Source organism: Emydura macquarii, unplaced genomic scaffold, assembly GCF_026122565.2.
Source record: "Emydura macquarii macquarii isolate MOO-44397 ecotype Brisbane River unplaced genomic scaffold, CSIRO-AGI_Emac_v2 contig_2768, whole genome shotgun sequence".
In the NCBI taxonomy this organism is placed as follows: domain Eukaryota; kingdom Metazoa; phylum Chordata; order Testudines; family Chelidae; genus Emydura; species Emydura macquarii.
In genome coordinates, this window is record NW_027132905.1 from 426,200 (window position 1) to 447,051 (window position 20,852).

General features: G+C 42.5%; 1 protein-coding gene across 6 annotated transcripts in view; it reads left to right on the forward strand.

The window, feature by feature from the left end:
• The window catches only part of EBF1 (EBF transcription factor 1), a 311,039-nt gene that overhangs the window by 259,720 nt on the left and 30,467 nt on the right, over nt 1-20,852 (forward strand). For all 6 annotated transcript variants that reach the window (XM_067566478.1, XM_067566481.1, XM_067566482.1 and 3 more), the window contains exon 11: nt 14,884-14,972. In XM_067566478.1, coding sequence (XP_067422579.1) covers nt 14,884-14,972 — 89 coding nt within the window. The remainder of the gene's footprint in view (nt 1-14,883; nt 14,973-20,852) is intronic.

Consider the following 20,852-nt stretch of genomic DNA (forward strand, 5'->3'; position numbering starts at 1 on the left):
TTGAGGTACTATAGCTTCCCCTCTTATCTCCTCTGATTCTGCCATGCATTTTCTAGATGATAAACCATGATGGCGGGAGTGGAATAAGACAAATGCGAAGAGAGTGAAATGTCCAATTATTTTTACTGCCTCGCTTATTGTTATTCCTTTTATCTTATGTCAGAGAGGCTCCAGTTTCCAGCTTAGTGTCCTCTCTGTAGGCACATTTTGAGGCTATTTAACTAGTATTCAGGGGCAGAATTGCATTATTTGTTGATTCCTCTGCAATTGACTTGGCAAGGTGATCTGGTGTTGACAATTTAGCAAGTGCAGCATTATTTGTTGTGTTCCATATTCAGCCCCAGAATGCTCGTTTTGTTATGAACAAGAACCCTTAATAGAGCTGCCTTACCCCTATTACTCCCCCACCTTCCCATTGCTGAATCTCCCATTCCTTGTAATGGGAGACGAGACTTGCCAATGGAGCTTCTGTGCAAATGGTGGCATTAATGGCTTGTGAATCTGAAGATGGCTAACTCCTCTGTACAGTCAATTAAGGTTAGTTTTTCAGTTAACAGGCACCCTGGGAAGAAATGAGTTGCTTTCGTTTCTGGGATTATGAGCACTTAATGAAGAAAACATATCAGAATTCTTCCCTTGCTGCACAAGATAACTCCAAAATGCAGCATAGTTTTTCTTTTTTAACTTGTTTGGCTAAGTAGAAACTTGCCAGGTGAGAAGGAGAAAGCAATGCTTTTGTGAATTCCCCTGCGGGTGATGAGAAATGGAGAACTGGGCCATGGGCCATAAATTAAAATTGCACAAGCAAAGGTGAAGACCACTTGTTATTTTTCTCAGCCCACCATGTCTAGCCCTCCCTCTGCTTCTATTTGCCTATTTTAAAATAATATTTCAAATAACATTTCCTTTGGTTAAAAAAATATTGTCATGGTTTTGCTCTTGGGATTGTCTTTTGTAAACAGAGGATATCAGTAGTAAGCTAGGTGCACCTGGTTAAAATGCAGTGCCAGATTTGTACCATCAGATAGACATATCCAAAAAATGGATCATATCCTCAGCTGGTATAAACTGACATAGCTCAAGCAAAGTTGACACCATCTGGTGCTGATTGACACCATCTAAAGATCTGGACAGTGATTTAAGTTTTGTCTGTATTGGACTGAAATTCCTAGTTAATGAACCAGTGGATTCTCCTGAAATGCAGAATGTGCTTCATATCAGTTCTTTGTGTTTCGATCTCCATTGTTGAAGTTCATCCAAGAGATGTGTCCTGAACGGGGCATTTTTTGTAGCACAAACGCATCTTTTCTTCATATTGTATCATCTGAAAATCTACTTACCTAAGGCCCAGGAGCATAAGTTATTCGTGTTTTTTTTTTTTTAGATTGAATAATTCACTCTCCATAGCATCCACAGATGTGTGACTGATAGAGAGCTAGCTAGCAATGTGTGTTTTTGCACACACCCCTGACAACGTAAAGATAGCATTGCAAACTTTAGCACTCAGGAAGAGTATGTGAATTTGAAACAATCCCCAGAGAATTTTGGTTCTCTAAAAAAAAGTATTTTGGCAGCTTTTAACAGGTATAATCCATCTCCCATATATTTTCAAACCACTTAAAGGAAAACTGCTCTCATTGATTTACCATACCAGATCAGACCACTGGTCTAGCAAATCCAGGTTCCTCGCTTTGGCAAGTAGCCTGTAACTGATTACGTAAATGTTTCGTGCCAATTTTGCAGCGCTGTTCCTGAAAGGGAATTTCTTCCTGACCCCTACAGAAATCCATCATGCACTGATACAGGAGATTTGAGAACACATTGGCAACCTTAATTTGCATTACTACAAATATTGATGATCACAAAATTATCCAGGTCCTTCTCAGATCCAGTGACAGTATTTGATTTGATTACCGTGGATTACATAGGCTGAATATATACCTATGTGAACAAATGTTTGTTTATTCTACAGTCTCCGGCCATTCATTTAATTCAGAGTCTTTTCATTATCTTAATGAGACAGTGGTTAGTTTTCACCATATCCTCCTTAATTTTAGATTTCTCATGTACATTTTCTCTTATTCCTCTCTTTGCCACAATAAATGATTGTTTTTTGCAATCTTTCATCAGACTGTGATTTCCACCGTACTCCCACCCTTTTCTTTCTGTGAACTTCTGCACTTTGCACCCTTCTTTTGGTGAGGTCACCAAAACTGGGCACACTGTTCTAGACATTTCGGCTGATCAAATTCCTTACGTGAGGTTGACTTCAAAGGGATTACTAAATTATGCAGATGTGTAAATCCTTGCTGAATGGGGACTCAATTTAATCCAAGCCAAAGTGTCAGACCACAGTTATACAGAGATATATGACAGCTTGCTCAATTTAGACTTGAAAAACATGACTCCATTCTTGTAGACCTTACCCCCAAAGCACTTGGTACGCAAAAAGGTTTTTGTATTCGTTCTGCAGTTCTTGTATAGTTAACAGCCAATACTATAAAATGGATTTTCCTTTTAAAAGTTGAACTTGCTTCACCCTGCCACTATGTTGTGTATGGATTCTGCTAATGGACAATGGCAGGTGATGGCGGCAGTGGTTGCTGCTGCTAAAAATTGCACTTTGTGTTGCGAAATTCTCCAGGGTCTTGCAGAAGAAAACTATAATTTGACAGCAGCAACAAAAGCATATTAAAGGGATGGTCCCTAACAATGGAGTCCAACCAACAGAAGTGTATTAGGACTCTTCTAAGCTTCTGTTTCAGTTTAGCGCAATGACTACCCCTCCCATTAACCACTGTCTAACATGATTTTGCATTTATTTCCTTTATCCATCTCAACTATTTGTTCCCTCACTCAGCGTATGAGTATATAACACGTAGTATGGTATGTACACTCAGGGCCATTCTCTGTTTTCATATATATGGCACTTATCTCATATTATTTTCTCATAATTGAATCAAAAAAGGCATTTAAATCACAATGTTCCTGTCTGAAAAGTTATTACTAAGCCTCTGGTTCTCCTTGTGCCACCAGGTAATGGAGCACGGGGAATATGGAGCCTGGAAAAGTCCAGGAAATAAGAAACTTGTGTGGGCAGAATGAACTGTCTGCTAATAAATCTCACTTTCGTGCATATAAATTACTCTCAAAATTGGAACCTCTAAATATTGGTGAACCCTTTCCACCCTCCTTCCCACACAAATACATACATCTCCTTTGCCTCTCATTTCCAGACAGGGACTCATTTTACTCCCAAAATTACCTTCCTTCCACAGATATTTGGAGTCCCCTCACTTCTATTAGTGAAAATGATTTACCGCACAGATAAAGAATTGTGAACTGGAGATGACGGTGATTTTCAACACAGGAGAGAACCTCCCAGTGGTTTAAGGTTCCTGCATGAATCTTTGTTTTGGATCCCTCAGTTTGGTTCTCTGTCCCACTTTGGGGTCTCGGCAGGTTGAGAGCTATGCCAGAGTAAACAATTAAAAATAAACAGCTTTAAAAGGGGCACCAGTCCACAAAAACCATCCGGAAGCAAACCTGGCTCCAATTCAACAGAAGAAAGCTCTCTTTCAAAATAAGGGTGAATGTTCACATGCTCTCTGCCCCCCACAAATGCTGTCTGTCTGCTGTGAATGGAGCACAGAGCTACATTAACACGGCACTTGCTGATTGGGAGACATTAGCACTGAATATGGTATGTGGCCCACTGATGTTCAGAGCGTTAATTAAATGGGGGCCTGACACTAGAATCTGGAGACTTTGAACTATGTCGCTATGTTGTAAATAGGCCTGGGTGGTAATGGCAGAAAGTCATTTTTATCTGACAGCTGTTCAGTGGCATATGCAGCATGAACTCTTGGCTTTGGATCAGTTCTTAGTAGACAGGTATCTACATAAAAAAAAAAAAAAATCATTACTGGCAGCCTTATCTCAGCAGAAATGCTATGGGTAGAGTTGGCAGAGAGAGGAAGGATGGGCCAGTGGCTGGTGTGTTTAGTGAGGACTTGGAAGACGTTAGTGGGGACCTGGTTTAATTCCCTGCCGTGCCTCAGACTTTCCTCTTTGATGTTGGGCAAGTCACTTGGACTCATACTTTCAAAGGTATTCCGGGATTGCTGCATTCAGTGGTGCACAGCCTCAGTGACTTAGACAGCTAACTCCCATTTCCAAAAGTGACATAGGAACCTAAATATAATTGAAAGTCAGTTGTTGTTTGCAGTGGTGGTGCAGCCATGTAGGCCCCAGAATATCAGAGAGACGAGGCGGGTGAGGTAATATCTATTATTGGACCAGCTTCTGTTGGTGAGCGAGACAAGCTTTCGGGCTACACAGAGCTCTGCTTCAGGCCAGTGGGACTTAGGCTCCTAATTGTGGGTTTTCAAAAGTGCCTCAGCGGGTTTTGAAAATCGCATTCAGCCGTCCGTATCGCTGAGGCCTTGCAATGCTGAGCCTTAGAAATCTGGGCCTTGGGCTCTCTCTGCCTCCGTTCCCCACATGAAAATGGGGGTAATTCCCTGCACTGCGCTACCTCCAGTGGGTGCAGGGAAGGAAGATAAATACATTAAAGATTGTGAGCACTCAGAGACGGTGTTGATCTTTTAGCATCGTTGCTTTCACTCTGGGGGGAAAAGGGTCCAGTCATGTCCCTACACATATATGTTTGCCCACCCTCAGTTGCCTGCATTGGTTAATTAATTAATTGAAGTTAAATTGTTTTCTTTACCTAGTTATTTATTTTTTCTCACTCTCCACTACTTCATTTGAATAAATTAAATCAGCCACACAGACATCCACCTTTTTAGTGAAAATTACTGTAGTAGCCATGGGTCGGGTTTATTGTCAATTTCACAAAGTCTAGAATAGCGAAAGCGGTCTTTAGTTTTGTCCTGAGCTAGGACTAGTTTGTATTTAAGTTAAAAGGAGCACTCCATCTTAAAACAGGCTTTGGTGAGGCTTCCTTTTCTATTGCGCCTAACTCTGTGATCTCCCCTGCTGTGAGCTATAAGTTGCTTGTAGGCTTGTTCTAGGAGAGTAATAAGTTTTGTTGTTTAGCAATTGTGTTGTTGAAATTCAGCTCCACTGTGTCTTACAGTATTTATCTAAAATACTTTCCTGGTGCGTGTTCAAGTTCCAGTAAACCGTGTCTTATTGTGCGACCTTTTCATTTTCCAGTGAAAAGGGATCAGCTCGTCAGATAAAAGCTACAAGCTGGAGTACAGGAAAAATGCGTGCTCAGAAAATCCGAGCATGATTGAAAACAAGATGTGTTAAATCAATGCAGTTTATCGCCTGCCTATTCCTGGCAATTGCTGTTCTAAACTCATTCTGAGCACACACTAGATGATAAAAGTATGGTGTCACAGTGCTCACTGGGGTGTGAGGGCAGGGAAACGTGTTTATCAGACAGGCTGGTATGATGTTTTTTTCCCCTGGATAACAGTTATTGTCAAAACTCTTCGGGAAGAAATCGGAACAATTATAGAAGTAAGTAATATCATTGCTGTTAAAATCTGAGGCAACTGAAGAGTCAGGACTTATAGATTTCCCCCTAAATGTTAGAAACTGAGGACAGAACTGCTTTAGTTATAATCACTTTACTACTGTATCATCCATTATACAGTCAAAATGATCCTTCTGCTTTCTTCAGAGCAAGTAACCTTTTAATTTTTTCGCATGCCCAAATCAAAGATGATGTTAAAAAATAAAGATGTATGGAAGCCTGGAAGCTTTAGTTTTCTCAAGGGATTTAATCTTAATTTAGAGCTTTAATCCAACTTTATAACTAAGCCTCCTGGAAGGTCAGTTTCTTCCAGGAAAATCACACATGATTCACAGAGGGCTCAATACAGTTAGGGGTGATGCACTTTTTCATAGGGTGTGTCCAACCATTCCCCGCTTCCCATTTCAGATGCAGGGATTGTGGAAGGGGTTGCTGGTGTATTTCCCTTTTCCTCCTCAAGTACAGACTTGTCATTGGACTGACATCCCTGGGGCTGCACAGGTGGGAAGGAAGGCAGAATTTGGTCTAAGATACTGTATTGTAGCAATGATCGTTAACTTTCAGGAAGGACATTGTTTTACTTATGAATATTTCTTTTACCAAATGGCAGGTGAGGATATTAGAATCAACTTCAGGCTAAGCTTTCACATCTTAAGTGCAGTGTGCATGTACAGTGTACGTGCAGCGCGTTGTACTCAAACAGACAAATTCTCCGTTACACCAGGGTAAATCAGGAGTCACTCCACGGGCTTCAATGGAATGACTTCTGTTATACAGTTCTGTAACAAGAGCAGAATCAGGCCCTTTATAATTTGCAAAGACAGTAGACAAGAGATGGTAGGATTTGCGAAGAAGGAAAACTTAACAATCAAACATTTCCTCAAAGCAACTCATTAGAAAATTGAAAAAGTGTATTGATGAAGTGAAAATGGAGCGTTTCTTACAGATTGACTGGTTGCTTCCTCTCTTTCTCTCAAGACTTCAAAAAAAAAAAAAAAAAAAAAAAAAAAAAAGGGTGCTGGACTCTCAGCGCTTTTGGAAACGAGTCTAAATATGGACTTCAGAGGCTAACCTTTGGCACCCATTTAAAAAAATGTTGGCCTCTTTGTCTAACTATATATTCACTTAAGCAAAGATGTAATCCCTTGAGATCTGACCATTTACAGTAAAATTGTATTGCATTCTTACTTGAGTTTCCAGAATATATTCCAGACAAATGGAAAATATATATCTAAAAATGTTGTTTCTGCCTTGTTAGTAGAGATTGCAGAATAAGTATCAATTAACCCAGTAGCCTCCTGATTGGAGTCAGTAACCAATGTGCGCAACTCCTCTGGGCCTTTATGGTCTCCTCACCGACGCCCGAGCCAATATTACCAGGCTTCTTAAAAATGTTGTTAAAGGATCCAGAAACTTGTTTGATGCAGGAAAGCACATGATTTATTTATCAAGTTGTTTTAGGGCCAGCTCTCACCCGTTGCAGCAAGGAGAGAATTAGAACAGTGACAGGCAAAGGAAGTAGCTTGGCAAATGGCAAATCATTCAGTCTTTCTGCTTACCCAGATTGCAGCCTGGTCGTAGGTTAGCATTCAGAGTTAACGTATTTTGAGGAGCAAGTGATGATAACATCACTGGCACTCAAGTACTGCAGTAATGGGAACCAATATATTGGGGGTGGCCAAACTTACTGACCCTCGGAGATTCCCCCCTCCCTGCTGAGCAGAATCCTCTAGCCCCACCATCCTGCCGTAGGGCAGAAGCTCTGAGCTCCCCACCCCAGTCTGGTGGGTGGACAATGGAGGAGTGTCGGGGGGCTCTGCGAGCTGCACTTTGACTGTAAAAGAGCTGGGCATGCCATTCACAAGCTGCAGTTTGGACACCACTGAAATATATGAACCTGATCAGAGAGATCCTGCAATTTTAGTGTTTAACTTCCAGTGTTAATTTGGGGCCAAGTCTTACATTCTTTGCACACTCAAAATCACCATAGAACACCTTCTGAAGTCTAGTTGTGAAAGGAATGCCAGACTAGCCTTTAGATACTGCAGAAAAATTGCCACTATGAAGAAAATAACACATTGTGTAACATGCCTCTCAAGCTGCCCCATTTCGCCTTTAGTTCAACTAAAGAGCAGTCTCTAAGGAAACCCAGAGACCCAGGTGCTAGTCTGATCATCGGACTTGGCTCCAGAATATTATTTATTGCTTGGCAAACATATTGGATATTTGTTTGGACATTAAATTGCAATAAAATATAAATATTTCATTTCTTAATATCTCCATCTCTTTTTATTTCCAGTAAAAAACAATGACATCATGTCACAGTACCATTAAGAAAAGGAAATTAAACACACAAGAATGTATTAAAGCAAGAGAGCCATGAAGCCGTAAAAGCAGGGAAATTCTGAGTTAACCCTGGAACAGCCCTTGTAACACCAATCTTTCTGTCCTGGCGGTGGCTGCCCGTCTCATTCCCATTTTCCATTGCCTATGGGAATAAATACCCCGAAAGCTTGTGTGTTTTCATTGAATGATCGTTAATTAGCAAAGAGAACTCTTTGCAGTGAAATCTATTCACTTTTTCATCTGATGATGTGTTTGCGAAGGGGATTGGTCTGGTTTTCCATGTGGAACAAGCACAAAAAGCCTACAGCGCACAGAGGTGGTTTGGTTAGGGTATAACGTCATCGGGGTTAGTATTGCTCTCTTTGTGGACTGTGAGGAATCGGTGAGGTCCTAGACGGAGGGTTGGAGAAAAAAAAAATCAAAAATAGAGAAGAGCTGTTGGGATTCATGCATAAGAACCAATCAAGTAGAAACGGAGCCGTGTAGGGAGGCAGCTAACTGAGTTGCAAGAAGAGAGAAAAAATGTACAGGAGAAAAAGTCCACCATGCTCTATGAATTTCTTCTGAAGACATTCAACAGTGTGGGCCCAGCTATCTCAGAGATTTCCTTTCACCCTGTACTCAGTTATGCTCTTTATCTCCAGACATTTTAGCAAATGCCTGGACGTTTTAGCCACATGGTCAAATGCCCAAGTGAAATGGTTCTTCAGCCAAATGAAATTTGTCAGTCTTTGCCCTGACTGTCCTGCATATTTTTATATATACTTTTTAATTGTTTCAGAAGACTGCAGTGTGAATCAGTGCATAACTGTGTGTATGGGGATCTAATCCGTCTTGTCTCACATATTGTCAGATTCTGTACACGCCTTTGGCAAATTCTGTCGTCAGCTGAAGTCCTGCTACTGCATTGAGAAGCATGCGGGTGCGCACCCCTGCCCAGCAGCCTCTTGACAATGCAGGGTCAGGGCCTGAAACTCTACCATCCCTCTGTCTCCCTTGCAGGGGCAAAGCCGAAGGAAATGGGCTTTGCATAGGACACAGGGGTTGAGGTTAACTCCAGTGGTCCCACTCTGAAGCTACGGTTGCACCTTCATGCTGCAGTGGCCCCCTTTCCCTCTGGATGGCCCCAGAATATGTGTGAGGGGGTGCAGTTGACCTTGGATGGACCCGCTAGCCATACTCTCACCACTTACGCGGAATGCCCTGATTCCACTCCCTTCCCACAAAAGCCCTCCAGGCTACTACAGAAAGAAGCAATATAGAACACTAACCTATGCTTTATCTACACCCTCTCTTGCCCTCTCCGCGAAGAACCAAGGCCATTCTGCTGGGATTAGGACCCTCTGCACCTGTGGAGCAGAGGCAGCTTTTTTCCCATCGCTTGTAACCTACAGATTGTTATGGATATTCTTTGCTTTTGTTGTTTGAGCGTCCTGTGTTCCTTGCCCTTTCAGGCAGCCTTGCTGCTGGCTACGTCCTCTGAAGCTGAAAATGCTCCCAGTTTATATAGCTGGGTGCTGGTTCCTTATTGGTTTTGCATCAAACAGAATAAAAGAAAAATTATGGCTGAAAAATAAAGGAATAAATGAAGCCATGAATGCATGGGAAATAAATTAACTGGTTTTGCTTTACGCGCTGAACTGTTTCCATAATGCTTCTCTGTAGTGTGTTTATTTTTCTTCAAATAATAATGTTAAAATGTGTCTAATTCAATTACTCTCTGCATCAGCTGAATGAGTTTTCCTCGGTGAAGAGTTCTCCTAGACTACCCCAAGCTATGAGTTCCATATGATATTTGAACAGGTTCTTTTAATTGCTGATATTAAGTGTCGATCATTCTGCCATAAATTGGCGGCATGGCCGGAGAAACAAATACCTCTCTCAGATACATTAGACAGTCATTCAATTAACGACCAAAGCTTTATTGACACAGTAGGAATTCATTATGTGAAATATTAAAAAAAAAACAAAAAAAACCCCAAAACCTTCCACTGTCTGGTTTAAAAAAAAAAAAAAAAGAAGAGAGCGAGGGGAGATGGGGGGACTTTTTAAAACAGTGGATTGTCTGTGCATCCTGATTAAAATGATCAATTCAATGATTGAAACTGTAGTGATGGTGGAAACATTTTTCTCAAATGTTTAAGCAGCATTTTTGTTGAAAACTAAGTTGCAGATGGAAACATGAAAATAATGCACCCTCATGTCCGTATTTCCACAGACATTGTGTGGGTTTTTTTATTAAAACCCTTAGATTTTATGAGTTATGGCTTCCAATTTTCGGCATAAAGTGCTTCGCAGCTTATTCTGTTAGAGTTTAATTTGAAAGAAACTTCTTCCTCAAGGGTTTAAGAAGTAATTCATAAAATGGTAAGAATAATAAATATTGTGCCTTAACTCATAGACAGACAGATTTTGTACACTTGGGTGTAATTTTAGTTAATTCACACAAGAGACTGGTTGAAAGTTTATTGTTTGGAAGGGAGAAAAATGGCTTAAATCTCATATTTGCAAAAATGATTATATTAGCTTAAATGAAAATGCTATTCTGTTAACAATTTCAATAAGCATTACATTTGGAAAAGTATTTTAATAAAAAGTTACCTGAAGTTCGCTACAACTTAAGATACATAAGTGAGGGGAAAGTACTTACTTTGATTTATACGTCTTTTGGAGGTGTAATTATTGGCTTTTTACTCACCTATGTAAAACAGTATACTTTTGTAAATGGATTTCTGGCCACTTTACTCCACTTTTTTTTTAAACATAAAAAGTAAGCACTGTCAATCAAAGAATTTTAAGGTTTATTTCCTCTTCAGAAATGATTGATAGCCTTTTAGATTTACAAGTTGACAAGTTAAAGGGTTCTATTGGTATAATTATGTACTAAATTCACAGTCTTTCAATTTAAATGTCCTTTTAAAACCACGAGATTATCATACCTGTATTTTGAAAAGTGGGCCAGTCAGTTTGGGTTGGTATACAAATTACTTCCATTAGCCTTGGGACCTATTTGAATTTAATACAGGTTTTAAAGTTATTAGTACTTTCAATAGTACTTTTAAAAATTAGGGTAATAGGAATGCATTTTAAGTACCATACATGGTAACTTGTGTTTAATGTACAGGTGGATATCAAGAATACAAATAGTGACTTTATTGCTCAGTCTGAAAGTATGAAAAAAAACTTGGTCCTCTGCTCTGCCCCACTTTGTATTAGGTCATTGGGAAATGGAGTAGATGTATGGCAGAGTTCAGACGTAGAGGCCAGTCCAGCTCTCATTAAACACAACGCCAAACACCTTCCACTAGGCCACAAGTCAGATCTCAGATGTTCACTGGGGTAAATGATGGAGTTACTCCAGATTATTCGCTAGTGTAAATGAGATCAGAATCTGATCCATGTCTTTGCCATTTTGATGTAATAGGAGCAGGTTTGGGGCTAAATATTTAAAGAGGCCTTTTGGTTTTGGAGGCAAAAGTGTAAAGTTGACCTAAAATGGTGTACATTTGAAGAAAAACAGAGGAGGGCCATGGCCAAATCTATGGTTAGACGAGCAACTCAATTTTATTTTTGCATTGGGTGAAAGATAATAAAATTCCAATTGTTATAGACTGAAAAAGATAACGGACAACGAATCCTGCTAAGGACCTGATTCTGCAAATGGCTGAGAGCACTCTCCATCACCACTAAAGGAAAAACTCAAATCAGTTGAAATGAAGGGTGTTCAGCGCCTCCCAGGAAGCACTTAGCACCTTGTGGGATTGGGCCATAGAGTTACTGGGTTTTTTCGGTTATCCAGTTTAGAAAATAGTCACAGGAAATACTCTGTGGATTTCTAATGTGCTGAAAGTGTGGGAAGATATGAGAAAATGACTGGTACCTCAGAAGGGAATTTCAAAACTGGCCTCCATTTATAATATCCAAGAACTTAGTAACTGCTTTCACAAAAGATGTAAACAGGGAAAGTGGGAACAAACTACATTGAAATTCAGAAGAAAGGTACTTGACAGAACTTTGCTAAAAATTTTTACCACAAGTGCAAGAGAAATCTTGATTAGAACTGTAGGGGTGTTGTTGAATGTCTCACAGTTCAGACATTTATAATAAATAATCATTTATCATAAGAATTAGATACAGTTTAAGCTAGATGTATCCTCAAGAAAGGGTGGTAAAAGGAAATTGCTAGATAATGAGATCAGTGGTTTGAAAAATAAGTACATCATGTCTAGATTTTTCTACAAAACTACATGGCAGTGTTGACAATGTGAGGCTAGACTTGGAAATGGAAACAAACAGAGGACTGGAAAGCTATAATATTATCTGTTCTCTATCATGGAGTGAAATACTATGCTAAGATGTTTCTGCATGTCAGTCTAACAAAATAAAATAGATGCAAGTTTACAACAGAATATTGAATCATAGAAATGCAGGGTGGAAGGGACCTTGAGAAGTCATCAGGGCCAGCCCCGTTCTGAAGCAGGACCAAGTAAAATTAGACCATCCCTGGTGGGTGTTTGTGTACCCCGTTCTTAAAAACCTCGAATGATGAAGATTCCACAGCCTCCCTTGGAAGCCTAATCCAGAGCTTAACTACCCTTATAGTTAGAACATTTTTCCTAATATCTAACTAAATCTCCCTTCCTACTAAGCCCTTTACTTCTTGTCTTACCTCCATGTCCTACATGGAGAACAATTGCTCACAGTTCTCTTTATAACCGCCCTTAACATATTTGAAGATTGTTACCAGGTCCCCCCTTGGTCTTCTTTTCTCAAGACTAAAACATCCATTTTTTTTTAACCTTTCCTCATAGGTCAGGTTTTCTAGATCTTTGGTCAGTTTTGTTGTGTTCCTCTGGTTTCTCTCTGCACATCTAGTGTAGTGGACACAGTACTCCAGCTGAGGCCTCAATGGTGACAAGCGGACTCCAGAATGATGTTAGCCCGTGTAACTCCTGCATCTCATTGTTGACTCTCATTCAGTTTGTGATCCACTATAACCCTCAGATCCTTTTCAGCAGGACTACCACCTAGCCCGTTACCCACCATTTTGCAGTGGAGGAGGGAAGCCATGATACTTGGGGAACATCTCCTATTGAAAGACATCTGGTCTGATGTTACCACATTGATTCACGGGCTATTTCAGGGATACACCCAAAAGGATTCCTCTTATGATGGTAGAGAAACATCCAGATTCCGTTTAGAGTGTGTGCAGCTGCAGCCAATAAATGTATTGTTGGCCAGATTTTGATCCCCTTCCTCACACTGAGTAGTACCTTCCTACACCTGTTGTTTCATCAACTTCAGCAGACTTACTTCTGACGCCAGGTCCTATTCAAGGTGAGGAAGGGTATGAGAATCTGACCCTTTGTTTGCAAAAACAAACACCCACTGTGGAAATGTGGTTGCCAAAAATAAAAAAAATAAGAACTTGAACTCCTAGCTGCCTAGATGCGACTGACAGCTGGACTATTCTGGGAAAGATTGGCCGAAGGGATGGAGGGATTGGTGCACATCAAATCAGTGATTTTACTTTGGTAACTATATGTGTGCTGACTGAAACCATAACCCACCGATGATGTAAAATAAACAACGATTGCAATGATTGTCTGTTATTAAAAACAAAAACCTCCACTCTCCCTAAGCTTGAGTAGTTGTGTGCCCTGCCTTGGCGACAGCCCCATTGAGCTACTCGTGGAGTAAGGTGCTCGTCAGTGTGAGTAAGGGGTGTGGAATCTGACCTTAAATCTGTGGAAGTGAATTAGCTGGTGTGAGCCTAATCAGAAGAAGCCAATAGTCCTCATAATCCTAGCAGTCAATGCAAGGTGCATTCACAGCTCAGGAGAGGTCAGGGACTGAAATGGCAGGAGGTCTTGGCCAGGACAGGCAAAGATAGGCTGACACAACTGTGTAAGGCTGCTGGAGGGTGCTTGACTCTGGCTACAGCCCAGCAAAGCACTTGAACATGTACTCAACTTTAAGCATGCACTTAATTTAAAGCATTGAAGTCACTGGAACTTAAGTGTAGAGATGATAGAGACCCAGCACTCCATGGTCAAGGGAATGCAAGGCTCTTTATTTCTTGTATTCACAGACTCTTATCTCCCTAGTATATGCCCCCCTAGTGGCCACACTAAAGAGTGGCTCTAAACACTCACAACTAACACCACATTAAGCACGTGCTTGAATGTTTTGCTGAATAGGGATGGGCTGAAGGACGTGCCTACGGTTAAGCATGTGCTTAGCTGCTGTGCTGAATCGGGGCCTCTATCAGCGCTAGTAAAGCCACATTCTCATGAGAATTTAAATCTTCCTCTTCCTCCCCTTCACCACCCCCTTTTCCTTTGCCTTGATGACTGTGGATAAAACCCTAAAAATGCAAATGGCAATGTTACATTAAATAAACTCTCTAGGTCTCAGTTCAGGTCCTGATAATTAGGGGCTGATATGGATCACTGAAGTCACTGGGAATTTTGCCATTAATTTCAGTGGGTACAGAATTGAGCCCTTGCCATGACAAAAGTGCACAGAAATTTACAATGAAAATATATGTCATCTCTACATGCCGGTGATACTGAATACATAATCGAATGTGGGAATGCAAGAGTCTCTTGTGCTTTGTCCTTTTGTCTTCCAATCAAAAGGGACTTTCCTTCTAACTTGAAAAGAGAAACAAATGAAACGGGGGGTGCAAAGCGTTTATCAAATGAATTTAGCAAGGCTTTCAGAGATAGTAATTGCGCCTTACACAGGAGCTGTTTACAAAGCCCGGAAACTTCGCAGCAGCCTTGTCACAGATACTTGAGCTGGAAGGTTTTTGTTTCTTTTTTAAACCTAAGCCTCAAAACTAACCTCAAACAGTGTTTGAAGTGAGACTTCACAGTCGTTGCTGATTTAAGGGAAAAGAGCAATGAGAGATTTTGTCCTGATGGTTTGCTGGGCCTGCGATGCCGTGCCGATTGTTACCCCGCACAGCGGAGCCGCCTTGCTTGACGTTTGTCATCTCATGATGTTGTCTGTTGTTGTTTCAGCCCTGAACGAACCCACCATTGACTACGGTTTCCAAAGGTTACAGAAGGTTATCCCACGGCACCCTGGTGACCCTGAACGCTTGCCAAAGGTCAGCAACAAGTTTGTTTGTTTTTTAAAAATATGGCAAAGGTGTAACTGCCTGGTTTGTGTTGGAAAATAAGCACATGAATATTTACCGCAGGAACCCAGGCTGTCTGTTAATGTCACGTCCTGGTTTGGCATCAAAGGCGGTTCACAGACACTCAGCCCAGATGGCTCAACTAACAAACACTCACTGCAGCCTTTCGGGAGATTGCACATGGCCTGCACCACAACAAGCGCTAGCCCATCCACTGCACGGGGCCTTCCGTGTCTGCAGCTCTTACAGGCACAGTCAGTCCACTGCAGGTAGTAAGGTGCAGAAACGCTCTGCCCCAGCAGGCTGTACGGTGGGTGTTTGACAACGCAAGCCTTCTGTACATAAGTAGCTAGATGGTATGTGTCTTGGCAGTGTCTGGCATCAGAGTCAGATCTGGCAAAATTATACTGAGAACTCTACCGTTGTATAAATCCACAAGCCATTGTGAGTGTGTGCCATTTTCTGTTCAGCCACATGTCTTCATTCCATGCAATAATACAAACAGGACACTCCATTGTTTCGGTAACCCCAAAATAACTAGGCCAGGTCTACGCTACAAAATTACGTCAACCTAAATTACATCGGCACACAACTGCCGCAGTTATTACATCGCTTGTGCGTTCTCCCTTGGCTCTTTATGTCGAGGGTGTGTGTCCCCAGGAGCAGAGCTTGTATCGATGCAGAGTGCAGTGCAGTGTGATTAGGTATCCTGCTGTGCAACTCGCCACCATCCAATGCAGGCTGTTTTGGGCTGTTTTTGCGATGCCTGAGGAGAGAGATGGTCAGCTGGTTTAGTGCTCAATTCTGCTCCCATCAAAAAAAAACAAAAAAAAACCAACCAACAAAACTGCCATTGACTTCAGTCCTGCAACAGTGATTGGGCACAGGGGTGGGAATTGGGAAGGTCCAGCCTTTCTCCTGACACTGGCTCCCTCTGTGCCACTGGTAAAATCCCTTGACTTTTCTACATTAGTCTCCTGTGCTGTGACACTGGGATACCTCGTAGTTCTGTTGTGAGCGTTGATAGTGCTTGTGAAGTGCTTTGAAACGGAAAAGAGTTAAGAAGCATCATCGCTTTCTGATGTCCTATATATATTGACACCGAAATGAGATGAGTTATTTTAAATGTCTTGTTAGCTCTTGTTAGCTCTCTCTGGGAAGGCTTCAAGCATTTTTGTTTTGTTTTTTTGCCCTTCCTTCCTGCCGCCAGAGAAATTAGAAGAAAACATGCTGTCCTGGAGCATTGTTCTTTGTTGGTTTAATTTGCCCTCTAAAAATCCCCTCCCTCCCCGCCTCTCCCCGCATGTTTTTCAGACAGGTTTGCAGCATGCTTTTGTACCTAGGACTGCTTGCTCGGAGGTGCAGTCCTCCCAGAGATAAACAGCATCCTTCTTCTGCATGAGGCTCTTGTGTCTGCAGCATACCTCTGCAGCTAAAGATGCCCGCCGAGAGAAGCTGTTTGCCAGAGAATAATAACACATCTATGATGCACTCAGGATTCCTGAGCCTAAAGGAGTCAGAAGTAATGAGATTGCTCAGGACTCAACTTTCCGACTAAATAGCACAGCCTTGTTTTCCGCTTTTAAACAAGCGATTGGATGTAAAATGGGGCCGAACGTTTTCAGCTTGGGTTAGCAGAGTTGATGTTGCCATGGCTAGCCGTCTCCTCTCCTGCCATTCATGCCTATGGATGGGCTGTCACAGGACGTGCCCTTCTGGGCTTGTGGTGTGATGTGGCTGTACAATTTGACTTTGGGTCACGTCTGGGTTCACCAAACACTGCAGCTTTGACCATATCAAAATCTGAGCCCTCATGGTTTGCACTCTCCTAATATAAAACAATGGCTTCTGCTGGGAGAAGGGAGAGCTCTTTGATTGTCAAAGTCTACTTTTGCTTGTTCATCCACCTCTTCCGACACTCATCTCCGTTACATTATGGCCTTTTTCTATGTGACATCAAGGAGTCACACTGGAGTAACCTGCAGCAGAAGTGTCTTGGGGCTCAGGTGTGCGAAATACTACAGAGAATGTCTGAATTTCTACCTCGCTGAAAGCAGCCAGTGCATAGGAGCAGAATCCATTAACCACAGATTGCCTGAATTAGGGTTTTTCCACCAGATGCAGCCCAGAAGGCAAGAGGGCTGTTTGACCGGGGTGAGCTTTTCCTTCTCAACCCACAGGTGAGGCCCTCACGACAGCTTTTAGCCATGCAGTCGTAATGGTGGTGTTTTTGCAGAGGTTCAGAATGAACCATAGAATATTAGAGTTGGAAGGGACCTCAGGAGGTCATCTAGTCCAACCCCCTGCTCAAAGCAGGACTGACCTCAGCTAAATCTGGACTCATCAGGTTTGTCCCACTTCACGTGAGCTGCTAACTCTTCAAGTGGGTTAGGTTTTAACGTAGCCCAAGTGCAAATTCATTGGCTGTGCCACGGCTTCATTTTTTTAACACGCACTTCCATCCTTCGTCTTCTAAGATGTGATAGTTTGCATTTCCTCCTCTGGGTAATGGGAGCATGTTGTTTTGTGGTTAGTGCATAGTGCTGAGAATCAGGATTCTTGAGTTCTTTTCCCAGCTCTGCTTTGTTACTCTGGGCAAGACATTGCACTGCACTGCACTGCTGTTCCCTGTCTGTAGAATAAGGATGTTCATATTTCACAAAGGGTGCCTTGAAGTTTTAATAACTAAAGCTCGCAGGATGCTTTTAGATCCTGGAGTGAAAGGTGCCAGGGATTAGCAGAATATGGTCCAGGTAACCCAGCATTTTTCCACTGTCCTACATCTGTTTCCTCCTACTGACTGGTCTTTCATGAAGCCTTTAAATCAAGGGAAATAATCTTTTCTACATTTCGGGTGTGATCTCTGCTTGTGTAAATCAGACAGTGAAGAGTTACCAAGTTACTATTTGAAGGAATAAATGAAACCACGGATGGAACCAATGTTCCTGTACGACCCTAAAGGGAGTCAGAGAGAGGGTGCACTTTTTTGGCAGTTATGTTAGAGAGAGCTTGAAGGTTGGGCCTCAAGTTCAAGGCTCATTAATATGCTGTGCACAGACACTGAATGCAGCAGGGGCTGGCACGCGGCGGCTTCTGCATTTGAGGCACCGATGGTTCATTCCCAACACCGTTTGCTGGCTCCAGAATCATAATCAAGGCCGCAGTGAGTTTGTGTGCAGGCTGAATGCTGCGCAATGCTCTTCCATAGTCATTAAAACCAGGCAGGGATTTGGCAGGATTCCACTGCAGGCAATTGTCAATGACTACTTCAGTGAGAGTTGTGGGCCATCTGGCTTTGGATTGTAAGGTGGACAGATGCACCAAGGGTGAAGAAGGAAAATAGGGGAGAGAGAGACAAGGGAACGGAGAATAGTGCTCAGAGCTGTCAATCTTCCGTTTCTCATTTTTTACCATTGCCACCCCAACGTATCACCACTTCCTGGATGTTAAGAGCCTTGTATTCTGTGCTGATGCATTTTAAAAACACACATTTCCATAACGGCCACTGGGGATTTAAAACCATTGTCCCATTAAAGCATTATTGATGAAATAGACATCTTTTGAGAAATGAAAGCAGCTGTAGTCCTGGTGAGATCGTGATGCTGACTCTTAGTGCATGTTCTCTGCTCCGCAGGGCTCCAGAGGAGGAATGTAGCAGCAACATCTGTGGCACCAGGGATTATGATACCCTACAGTGCTGTCAGAAGGGAACTTCGGTCTCCTCTTGCTTTAAAACTGCCGGGCCAGATTTTCGAAAGTACTCAGCACACACCCAGCAACTCCTGTTGAGAACAATGGGGAATTCTGCCTCCCCCTCCCCACCGTGGATTACAGTAGGAGCTGCTGGGTGCTGAGAGCTGTGGAAAATTTGGTCTGAATTAAAAAAAAAAAAAAAAAAGAGTACAGTTTCCGAAGAAGCAGGAATGGAAGCTGGTGTGGGTAGATGGAGAGGTGATGCAGGCACTGTGAGAAGGGGTCTTTTCCCCTCGTGCACAGGGGCAGATCAGGTGAAAGAAGCCAGCTGACAGAGGGGTCACTAACGGACGTGCCCAGACCCACATTCCAAGAGCAAAGCCAGTACGGGGTGGTGGGAGAAACCCTTTATACCTGGAGTGAGCTCAGGTACCTGGAATGAGTTGGGTAATAATCTTTCCTGCCCATCTCACAGGGGAGGCAGATTACGGGGAACAATAGCTCTCCAGAGAGAAGTAGAGAGAAAATACTGTGATGCTAGAGATAAGGGATTGTATCATAGTCCCTAAGGTGGAGACTGGAGAAGGCCTGCTCCATGGGGCTGGGAAATAAGTACATGTGCATGTGATCAGTCTCTCTCTCTTTCTCTCTCTCTCTCTCTCTCTCACACACACACACATGTGCGGGGAAAGTCTGTAAAGAGGTTTACATGACATGAACATTTGCTTATTAAGGCTCATTCATGCTTTGTACCATGAATCTTTTAAGATAAATCTATGGCTGGCATTGGGAGATTCTGGAGATATGTTAGCAACTCCACAGATAGTTGTGAAGCAGGTTCCAGTAGGAGGAACATCCCCTTCCGTGCCAGTTCTTACAAAGAAAGTTCCTTTTCATACACAGTTCCTGGAGCTGGAGGTAATAGGATTCAGTAGAATTGGCCCCAGTTACTTTTGACTTACGAGACTCTAGGACCAAAGAATGGAGGCCATACTTAAAAGATGGGGGACACTATTCTGGGAAGCGGTGACTCTGAAAAAGATTTGGAAATTGTTATAGATAATCAGCTGAACAGGAGCTCCCAACGTGATGCTGTGATCGAAAAAGCTCATGTGATCCTGGAATGCATACACAAGGGACTCTCGAGTAGGAGTAGAGAAGTTATTTCACCTCTGTATTGGGCTCTGATGTGACCATTACTGGAATACAGTGCCCAGTTCTGGTGCCCCCAGATCAAGAAGGATGTTGATAAATTGGAGAGGGTTCAGAGGGGAATCGATTAAAAGGTTAGAAAACTTGCTGTGGAGTGGTAGACTCAAAGAGCTCAGTCTATTAAGCTTAACAAGGAGAGATTTCAGGGGTGACGTGATTACAGTACCTACATGGGGAACCAATATCTAATAATGGGCTCTTCAGCCTATCAGAGAAAGGTATAACAACGGCTGCAAGTTGAAGCTAGACAAATTCAGACTGGAAATAAGGCGTACATTTTTAACAGAGTAGTTAACCATGGGAACAGTTTACCAAGGTTTGTGGTGGATTCTCCATCACTGACAACTTTGAAATCAAGATCAGATGTTTTTCTAAAAGATCTGCTCTAGGGATTATTTTGGCGGAAGTTCTGCGGCCTGTGCTACACAGGAGGTAAAATTGGCTGACGACAATGCTCCCTTCTGGCCTAGGAATCTTATGAATCTGCATGAAAAAATGAGCAGCTGTAAAAACTTGCTGCTTATTTTGTACATCACTCCCCTGTGCAAACTAATGCCAGATATGTTTCTTGGCCATTGTGGGCAACTGCTGGCTACCACTGTACTTGAGATTGAGATTGCTCACTAGGTGTGTGAGAAGCAACTCACTGTATCTGCCTTGCTCACCCTCCCAACAGGGGTCAGAGACCCTACCCTGCTGAGACAATCTGTGAGTGGATCTCACAGCAGCCTCTTTGCCACTCAGGCAGCACACCGCTGCCAGGATCCACCTTCCCCCTGGGACTCTCCCACGCCAGTCCCCAAGCCATAAAACACAACCTCAGGGGCATCTCTTCTTCCTCTGCCAATTCAGTCTGTGTCCTGCACAGGGCAGCATTAGCAATCAGTGGGGCACGGCCTACTGGGAGCCCGTTCCAGCAGAGGACTCCACAGTACAATCATTTAC